Source organism: Rhinolophus sinicus, linkage group LG06 (assembly GCF_036562045.2).
Source record: "Rhinolophus sinicus isolate RSC01 linkage group LG06, ASM3656204v1, whole genome shotgun sequence".
Lineage (NCBI taxonomy): Eukaryota > Metazoa > Chordata > Mammalia > Chiroptera > Rhinolophidae > Rhinolophus > Rhinolophus sinicus.
Genome location: NC_133756.1, coordinates 20,573,450 through 20,583,028, shown reverse-complemented (window position 1 = coordinate 20,583,028; position 9,579 = coordinate 20,573,450). Strand labels below are relative to the sequence as shown.

The following is a 9,579-nucleotide window of genomic DNA, read 5'->3' as shown; positions in this document are numbered from 1 at the left end:
TCTCCAGCCCCAGGAGTCAGAGGCGGCTGGGTTGGCAGGGCACGACCCATTAGTCCTGCCAGGTGGAAGGGGCTGCTTCCAGAGGCCGAGTCTGCACGACCCGTACGTCTGCGCCCCAGATAGCTCCAGCCAGAAGCCCCCAGTGCTGGAAGTTCGAAAGAACAACGCGGAAACGCATGGTCTGAAGTGGAGGGAGAACGACAGGAAAACGCATATTTTTCTTGTTAAACGTATTTTTTTTAACGAGAGAAAGAAAAGTAAACAATAAAAATGAGAGCGAGAACATTAGAAGACAGGAAGAAAAGGTACAGAGAATCACAGCTAGACAAACCCAAGACGATCTCGCCCGAGGACCGCGGCATTATTTCCAGATGTTGCCATTCAAAAGGGAATTAAAATCCAAAACCTGTTACCTCCTCTGCAAACAGAGCCGTATCTCAGGGCCGTGACGTCAGGACAGGAGAGTAAGGCGAAAGTTAAAACTTCTCCTGGGGGCCACAGCGACCTTGTCTCCGGCCCCAAGGACAGACGGACGAGTGCGCGTCCTGCATCCAGAAGGATCTGGGGAGACAGGGAGGCCACTTTTTACTTTCGTTTAAAAAAGAAAATTAAACCGTTCGTTAATTAAAAACAACAATGACAAAATGGATCCCACCACCATGGAAAAGAAATCAAGACGCTGAAGAAATGAGGAAAGGAAAGAGCAAGCGGCAAAGGGACGGGGTTAGGGCGGGGCTGAGAGGGGAAAGGCTCAAAGCGCAAGGGACGCGGCGGGAGCCTACAGGAAGCGCACACTCATTTCTCCTCTCCAGGCTCCACTTTAAAAACGGAAATCGTTACAAAACACACTTACCCACCGTGACACCTATAGTATCAGGACTTTTAAAATAAAAGACCTACGTTTTAAAGGTGGCAGGGAAAAACCCAAATAACAGCCCCAAATACCCCAAATTCATCGGACTTGGGAGCACGCTGAAACAGAGCTGGAAGGAGGCAGGAAAAATCGTCTTGGCATTTATGCCATATACACCCTCCCTTCTCCACCCGCGTTCCACCCCCACCCTGACCGCGGTAATTGAATTGTCACCTGCCCCCATCTCGCCCCCGGCTGCCTGGCCAGGGCCACTCGGGAAAGTTGACCTTGCCAAGCGCACCCGGCCAGTGCGAGTCGCGCAGCCGAGCCCGCGCTCCAGAAGCCGAGGGGTTGGTTACACACGTCAACGTAGAGGCACACCGGACACAGTAATTAAGCACAATTCACATGCTCTCGGGCGCACGGATACTACTTGTCACGATATTTTCAACGCTCCTCCTTGCACACTTTTTTCCACTCCTTCCCTGGCGCGCCCCCTCCCCTCCCCAAGGCACTCAATGGAGCTTGTGGAGTTTCGAATCTTTCGGACACTGTAGAATGCGGGGCTCCCCGGGCGCGGGCCCGGCCAATCAGAGTGCCGTCTGCCTCCCCTGGCCAATGGCAGGCTCCACATTGTTGTCCAATTCTGTCTAATGGAGCCCCAAGGAGCAACAATAGAGCGGGCGAGCGGATCATTGAGAGTCTGGCAGCGCCGGGCAACTAGGGGCCCGACTGTGCGCCGCGTCCGGTGCGCTCCGCGAGGGGACGCAGCGCGGCGAGGGCCAGGTCGCGGGTTCCAGACAGCCGGTCCCTAAACAGTGCCCCGGCTCCAATTTCCTACGGAAGGGTTGGACTGCGCAGCGTTCTGTGGGGGTCCGGAAGTTCGGACATGGTGACTGAAGGAGGGTGACGTGGTCTGATAAGGGGCCGGGGGGCAAGGGGAAGAGGCCAAGAGCGCCAGCTTCGCGAGCGGACCTGGGAGGCGCGTGCTGCGCCAGCGGAGAAGGAGGATCCCCGAGCCCAAGGCAGGTAGTTGAGGGCCTCAGGGAGGGCAGGGGAGGCAGCCAGGCCTTCGGCCCTTGCTGATGAGGCCTGGGCCACGTTGGCCTTGGGGACTGTGCGGCCCGAGGGGCCTGAAAGGAGAGGGAGCGCGCGTAGGGAATGGGGTCTAGAATTCTCGGGCGATGACAACAAGATTCGGTCCCGCGCTCTGGCGGAGACCGGGGGATCCAGGGGAGGCCGCAGCGGAAGCTCAGAGTTGGGCCTGCTTTGGCCTTCTGGGGCCGCGGCGCAGGTGGGACTCCTGCGTTCGCTCAGGGCCCCTTCCAGAGGCCATTCCCCTCCCTTGGTGTTGCCCGCTGGGCCATCCAAGTCTCTGGAACCCAACTCTGAGACCAGAGCGCGGGAATCTGCGCCGAGCGGGGTCCCGCGGGGGCCCAGGATGGGGGAGGGCGTGTCTGACGACTCGGTGCCTAAACAGGGAGGGGAGAAGGCAGCGTGAGGTGGTCAGCGAAAAGGATCTCCCTCCTGCAACACCTAACTTTTGCAAGATACTTTTTCCTCCCCGATTACTGCTCCAGACTACAAGGCTAAATTTTGCCACAGATTTTACTCCACCCCCACCCCTAGCTTATGCCTGTGGGTTTTTCCCCTCACGCACAGTACTCTCCTCCGCGTGGACCCGGGGACCCAGACACCTATGTCAGCTGGTTTTTGCTGTTTTCCTCACTCCTCGGGGTAGCCAACTTTGGGCTGCGTTTGCCTATCCAAAGAAAGTTTCTTCAGCAGAGTTTTCTCTTTAACACTCCTCCCCAGGCCTCCTAAACTTAGTTCTACACCTATTTTCTCTCCCACTCTCTGGGGGCCCTCACCATGGAACTTATAGCCCCCACATTTCCACAGGTCCCTGGGCCTCTTCGCCTAACTTTGCCCCTAACTTTCCTAACTCTCACTCCCCTTACTAGAGCTATTCTTTCTGTTCCTGATTTTTCTCTCGAACTCTCCTGCTCCCCCGAGCCAAAACCAAACAAAAACCACTCCAGCCCAACCGGTTGAACTCTATGCCTTGATATCTCTCTCCTCTTTACCCTTCCACGTATCTGGACATTTTGCCTCGGGTTTTCCTGTTTTGCTCTTGGCATCAAGCTACCGGATCAATCAAAATTTTCTCACTAATTCGACTCCCATCAAACAAATATTTCTCTTTACTCGCCTAACCCCAATTAAACTAAACTTTAGGGGGATAACATTTTCTTTTTCAAACCCTCGTTACATCCATCTGAACCAGTGACTTTCAACCTTTGCTTAAAAAAATGTTTTTTCCCCATCGGAACTACTGATTCAAACGAAATCGTACACCCAACGCGTAAATCAGATATAAGAAGAGCTCTGGTGGGAGTGGGGTGTGGAGCTCGGCCTTACAGGAGGGCTCCGAAGGCACCTCCTCCCAGCAATTTGGCAACCAGTAGCCAAACTTCTGCGGCGGGAAGTTCCGTTTCTAAGGCTGGGTTCCTCGAGTGTGCTTTAGCTTCGCGCACCGTACACTCCTCACCGCAAGTCTCTTTCCCCACCCCACGGTCTTCCACGCCAGGTCCTGACATGGAGCTGCGCTCGGAGCTGCCCAGCGTGCCCAGCGCAGCGACGGCGGCGGCGACAGCGACGGGGCCGCCCGTGGCGTCTGTGGCGTCGGTGGCAGCTGCAGCCGCAGCGGCCGCATCGCTACCGGTGAGCGTGGCGGGCGGCTTGTTACGGGCGCCGCCGCTGTTGTTGCGGGCGGCGGAGAAGTACCCGCGGACCCCCAAGTGCGCGCGCTGCCGCAACCACGGCGTTGTGTCGGCGCTCAAGGGCCACAAACGCTACTGCCGCTGGAAGGACTGCCTGTGCGCCAAGTGCACGCTTATCGCCGAGCGCCAGCGCGTCATGGCGGCGCAGGTGGCGCTGCGCAGGCAACAGGCGCAGGAAGAGAACGAGGCGCGCGAGCTACAGCTGCTGTACGGCACTGCCGAGGGTCTGGCTCTGGCCGCTGCCAACGGTATCATCCCGCCGCGACCCGCCTACGAGGTCTTCGGCTCTGTGTGCGCCGCCGACGGCGGGGGGCCAGGAGCCGCAGCGTCAGTGGTGACTGGCGGCGGCGCGGCCGGGAGCTCAGGTGAGAGCACGATCGGGCGGGGAGGAGAGGGGAGCAGGGACGCGTGCGCGGCCCAGGGACGTGGCTCAGTACTGGAAATGTAGAATTCCCTTCTCCAAACGTCCCAACTACTGGAGTTCAACGCGCACCAGCCCCTAATTTGGGTCACAGACACGTGAACTCTCCTTTCCCCACTTTATGAAGCATTTGCAGTTTTCTCCTTTCTTTCACCGTAGGCCCACATGTGAATGCTTTAATCTTATCTCCCTGCCAAAAGCAGGCAGGTCCCAGCGTCCTGGCTCACTTCGCTCGGTATTCTCCCCAGCGCAGAAACCCGCGCGTGTTCTTTTTCTTCGTCCTGTACTTCTCCACATGCTGCGGTTCCTTCCGCTCAATCTCAACTCTCTTCGGAAATCCGACCCTCTCCAAGTCCCTCCCGAGTCCCGCATCGCTTTCTCTAGGTATTGAAGACATCTCGTTCCTTTTCCCCGTGTAATTCCTTTTCTCAAGTTCCTAATGCTCCCCGGACAACCGCAAGCTGCGCCACGTTCCTTCTTTTACCTTCTTTCCCCACTTGTCCCGGATTTCTCAGAGTACGAGTTCTCTCACTTCCCTCGATCCTCTTTCCTCTTTAACATCTACTCCCGGCCCCACCCTCTTCTTCAAAACTCCCTTGGCTTTTTCTTCGGAGGTAGGAAATTAGGCCAGGGCTCCTCCAGGGCCCGCTGAGCTCTCAGCTTTGGGAGGGAAGAACTTCTTAGGTCTTAATTTGTAAAGGTGGCTTGGAAATAAGGGCTCTAGTTTTTCCTGTAGAGAGGCTTGGATCTTGTAGATAGATGCCCAAGGCGCTTTCCTTTACATGCTATGCTGCCCAGGGCCAGACTGCACCCAGACCTGGGCTGGCTCTTGGAATCACAAAGGTGGAGTGGGGTCTTCTATCCAGTGTGTGGTGTAGGTGGAAGTTATGTTGGCTCCTGCTGGAACCCCAGGCCAGGCCACTTCTCCAGGGCAGGGCAGGGCTAGGAAGGGAGATAAGGGTGGAGGTATTGGGGCACAGATGTAGGAAGAGGGGCACTGGACATTGAGTTTACAAGGCACATGTGGTTAGGGTTCTTAGTACAGAAAGAGCGCTCCCTGTGGGCAGGGAAGGAGAGACGGGCTGTAGGGGCTGGGAGAGGAAGGAATGGTGGAGCAAAAAGAAAGAGGGGCACTGGAGCCCACTGGATGAAAGTCGTGGGGCTCAGAGGGAAAGGAAACTGGGATGCAAAGGGCTGGGGTGCTGTAGGTTCGGTCGCCTTCCGGCACCTAACTGCTCCTCACATCCCTCTTCTCCCCTCCCAGAGGCCAAGTTACAGAAGTTTGACTTGTTCCCCAAGACACTGCTGCAGGCAGGCCGCCCGGGCAGCCCACCGCCGCCACCCGGGAAGCCCTTATCACCAGACGGCGCAGATTCGGGTCCCGGGACCTCGTCTCCGGAGGTGCGGCCGGGCTCGGGCTCCGAGAACGGCGATGGCGAGTCCTTTTCGGGGTCACCCCTGGCCCGGGCCTCCAAGGAGGCAGGTGGCAGCTGCCCGGGCAGCGCTGGCCCCGGAGGCGGCGGCGAGGAGGACAGCCCGGGCTCCGCCAGCCCTCTGGGCTCGGAATCCGGTTCGGAGGCCGATAAAGAAGAGGCAGAGGCTGCGCCCGCGTCAGGGCTGGGCGGGGGCCCGGGTCCACGGCAGCGGACGCCGCTGGACATCTTGACGCGCGTCTTCCCGGGCCACCGGCGAGGCGTCCTGGAGCTGGTGTTGCAGGGCTGCGGTGGCGACGTAGTGCAAGCCATCGAGCAAGTGCTGAACCACCACCGTGGGGGCCTGGTGGCCGGCCTCGGCCCCGCCGCGCCCCCTGATAAGGCCGCGGTGGGTGCGGTAGCAGCTGCGGAGGACGGGTGGCCAGGCCGCGTCGACGCCGCCGCCGCGGGAGGACCCGGGCTGCCCGCGCCGCTGCAGCCCGGCCCCTCCGCACCTCCGCACCACAGACCTTTGCTGGCCGGCGCCATGGCTCCCGGGGCGCTGGGCTCGCTGAGCAGCCGCTCGGCCTTCTCGCCTCTGCAGCCCAACGCCAGTCACTTCGGCGCCGACGCAGGTGCTTACCCGCTGGGTGCGCCTCTCGGCCTCAGCCCCCTGCGCCTGGCCTACTCCGCGGCGGCGGCGCACAGCCGCGGCCTGGCCTTCATGGCTCCTTACTCCACGGCCGGCCTGGTGCCCACACTCGGCTTCCGCCCTCCCATGGACTACGCCTTCAGTGATCTCATGCGCGACCGCTCGGCTGCAGCCGCTGCTGTGCACAAGGAGCCGACCTACGGCGGCGGCCTGTACGGTCCTATGGTCAATGGCGCCCCTGAAAAGCAGTAGGGTAAGCGCCCTGGCAGCCGGGCGGCCCCCAAACTGGGACCCAGCCTTGTCCCCGCGGGCCGCCGGCCCCTCTTCGCCCGGTGTGCTCTCTGCGCTCTGGCTGGGGCCCTCTCCGCTCCAAGGTGGTTTTCAGTTTTGTTTCGAGGGGTGGGTGGGGAGAGCTGAGCAAAGGGGAGCAGCTACAGAGGCAGATCTTCTCAGAGGAGGTGCGCGGCCCGGATCCTCAGCCCCCATCCCCTCCCCAAGGCTTCCCAGCTCTTCCAAAGGCGACAAATCTGAATTTAGAGGCTGCGGCCGCCGTGCACGCCCCTGCCTCTCATTTAGGTACACCCATCCTGCCCGCCAGCCCGCGCGCTCAAATGGATGGCAGGATAGTCCACGAGTCTGTCTTCTGTGTCTCCCACTCCGTTTAAGAATTTTAAATATGCGCTCTAACAAATATAAATTTAGGATGTATAAATCTCTTGGCACTGAGTCGAGTCTTTGGGACACATATATATCGATATCAATTGTAAAAAAAAAGGAAACAAGTTCTAAGGTGCACTTTCCTCATTTCGGTATTTGTCGCTCTCTTTGTTGCTTATGCCGATAAGCATGGGTTTCCTTGGTGCAGTGTGAGTTTTTATACATGTATAAATCTATATGTAATTATACATATATATACAAGCCAGTGTATAATGTTATAAAATGGAATTCTAAGTTATTAATTGTAATCTGTAGGTGACCTCGGTATTAACGTGAAGAATATTCAAAAACAAGCAAAAAAATGGACAAAATGGAAAAAAATTAGACTATGCGCGAATTGTACTTATCAGGTTTTATAGATTAAATATATTGTAAACTCGGGACGAATCCTGCACACCCGCCCCTCTGCCTGGGCCGGTCTCTCCCTAAGGAGCCGTCAAGATGCGAATTGAAGCAGAAACAGAGCGACGTGTGACTGAGCCAGACCCGTCTGCCCGAAGGCCCATCCCAGTCTCCCGGGACTCGCCAAACGCCCCGGCCAGAGGGCCGGCGGCAGGAAACGCTGCTGCAGAGAATGGCTCACTTTGTGCTTTTCTTTGCATAGACATGAGCTAGAAATAAATGTTATTTTCTAAGAAAACAACACTGAATCCCGTCCCGCTCCTCGGGCGGCCGGATTGAAAAGGTCTTGATTTCCCACTCAGGCCGCGGTGCCAGGGAGAAACTTGACTGAAGTCCGGCTGGTGCTCGGACCCTCGGAGGTGCGGGGCGAGGAAGGGCCTCGGGGAGCGGTGCTGAACGGATGAGAGCTCCGGGAGGTGCGGCGCCCGCTGCGCTTCGCAGACCCGGGTCCCTCCCACTCCCGGCTTGGGCGCGCGTGCTGTGGCAGAGTGGCCTCGCCAGTGCCCTCGGTCCCTGGATCGCGAGCCTTCCTCCAATCCTGCGAGGCTCGCAGCTGGTTCCAGTTCTCCCCGGGGCTCAGATTTGGGCACAGCTTGGGTCTCCCACTGCGCGCCTCCCTTCTCAGAGAGGTTTGGCACCAAGGACCGCAGAGGTAGCAGCTGGGGAGGGAAGGCTGCGACCGTTCTCCCACAGAGAGTTATTTTCGGGTGTTACTGGGAGTTTTTTGGGGAGTGGTGGGGTGCTGCTCTCGCCTGAGGCAGTGTAATCTGAGAGTGGCGGTGAGGACGCGCCTTCCAGCGAGACCTCACTTTGCACCCCTTTAACTTTCCCTCCTTACGCGGATCTGAGCAAATGAGGGGATCCCGGGTCGACCCTCTACTCAGGCGGTCATCCTGCTCCCGACAGGGTGACTCCCCCTCTTCGGAAAACAGGGTGCCCCCTCCCCTAAGCTGGCCCCGGCGACTTCCCAAGGTAAACTTCTGGGGCCGGCTCGAGTTCCGCCAGGCGGTGAAACTTAATAGCAGGACAAGAAAACGGTTTAATAAAGAAGGGCTTTAATAGGGAACTAATTTGATTGAGTCTCCTAATTCCACTTTAATTGGAAAGGGGTTTGGCTGTTTGGTTATAAAGTGCGAGGGTGACTAGGAGATGGAAGTGGGGGGAGAAGGAGCTAGAGAAGAAAGATGGGAGCAGGGCAGACGAGAGAGAGAACAGAAGAGGGAGAGAGGAGAGAGGAGAAAGGAACGCGGGAAGAGTTACTCGTAAGACGCGAGGAAGGCGAGAGAACGCGCGGGGAGCATGTAGAAGTGTGAACCTCCTTGCCCTTCAGCGCTGCCCCCTCTCGAGCCCCAGCGCCCGCCTCCCACTCCAGGTTTCCGCAGGCCTCTAGTCCTCTCTCGGCCCGCGCAGCTGCCCCCATCCCAGCCTCAGCCCTCATCCCACCCAAGGTGAACGAACCTAAGACCTGTCTGGGTTTCTTGATTTCACTGGGTGTCCCGGAGCCAAGCTGGACCCGAGGGGGCGGCCTGTGCGCCTGTGTTACCCACTCTCAAGAACATTTGGAGCTTCGTACATTTCAAGATTATTCTTTCAGTTACTCCTCAAAGCAAACCGGGAAGAATGTAGTGAGAGATTGTCGGCTCCGTTTCACAGAGGAGGAAATAGAGGTCCAGAGTGGTTTAGGGACTTGTCTAACTATTCTGGGAGCCTAGATCTCTCCTCCTCCCCAGTCCCAGCGGGCCTACTCCTCTTCTCTCATGAATCGGTTTCTGCGGGCCGATAGTGGGGGCTCTGAGGAAAGCCCCTTCCCGGGGACTCATGCTCCTTGCTGTAAACATCTTGGGTAGAGCTCAGAATGGTTCGAGTGGTGGGAGTTCGAGTGGGTAGGGTAGGGGCGTTCCCAGGTTCCTCACCTCCCCGCCTGGCGTGTCTCCGTGGCCCACGCCTCGCGATGGAAACCCAGGGCCGTTAGTCACAGACTTGACGCCTGGTCAAGTCCTGCACCCACGCGTGCCCCTGACCCCACTGCCCACTGCGCAGTCAGGAAGACTGAGGCTCAGACACCGACGGTGCCCTGCCCACAGTTGCACATCCAGGCTCCGAGGAGCCAGAATCAGAACTCAGGATGCCCATGCCAGGTTGCTAGGTGGCAGTGGAGTGGCGGAGGGGGTGGGGTGCGTGGAGGGTCGGGGTGGGTTGGTGAGTAAGCGACTCTGGTTCTGGGATCTTCAGCCGAGGGTGGGAGGGGGCTGGGGCCTGAGCTCCGCTGTGATCCCCGCAGGGAGGAGTTTGGGGTTCCTCAGTTGCAGGCTGTGCTCGCGCACCCCTGATGCCAGTGG

The 9,579-nt window shown here is 58.4% G+C and overlaps 1 protein-coding gene across 2 annotated transcripts; it reads left to right on the top strand.

The window, feature by feature from the left end:
* The first annotated feature begins 1,519 nt into the window (after nt 1-1,519).
* Nucleotides 1,520-8,285, top strand: DMRTA2 (DMRT like family A2). 2 transcript variants are annotated; one of them, XM_074334704.1, is made up of 3 exons: nt 1,520-1,878; nt 3,444-4,001; nt 5,322-8,285. In XM_074334704.1, exons 2-3 carry the CDS (start codon nt 3,452-3,454, stop codon nt 6,371-6,373), a joined length of 1,602 nt encoding a protein of 533 aa, XP_074190805.1. In that variant the 5' UTR covers nt 1,520-1,878; nt 3,444-3,451; the 3' UTR covers nt 6,374-8,285. The 2 variants fall into 2 exon arrangements, with proteins under 2 accessions (XP_074190805.1, XP_019566119.2); XM_019710560.2 differs by having other exon boundaries at nt 1,520-1,882.
* Nucleotides 8,286-9,579: the final 1,294 nt, after the last annotated feature.

Bases quoted from the DNA above. Each gene is read 5' to 3' on its own strand.
- DMRTA2 (XM_074334704.1), top strand. From the start codon at position 3,452: ATGGAGCTGCGCTCGGAGCTGCCCAGCGTGCCCAGCGCAGCGACGGCG. The intron at 4,002-5,321 runs GTGAGAGCACGA...CTCCCCTCCCAG, and splicing joins CGGCGCGGCCGGGAGCTCAG to AGGCCAAGTTACAGAAGTTT.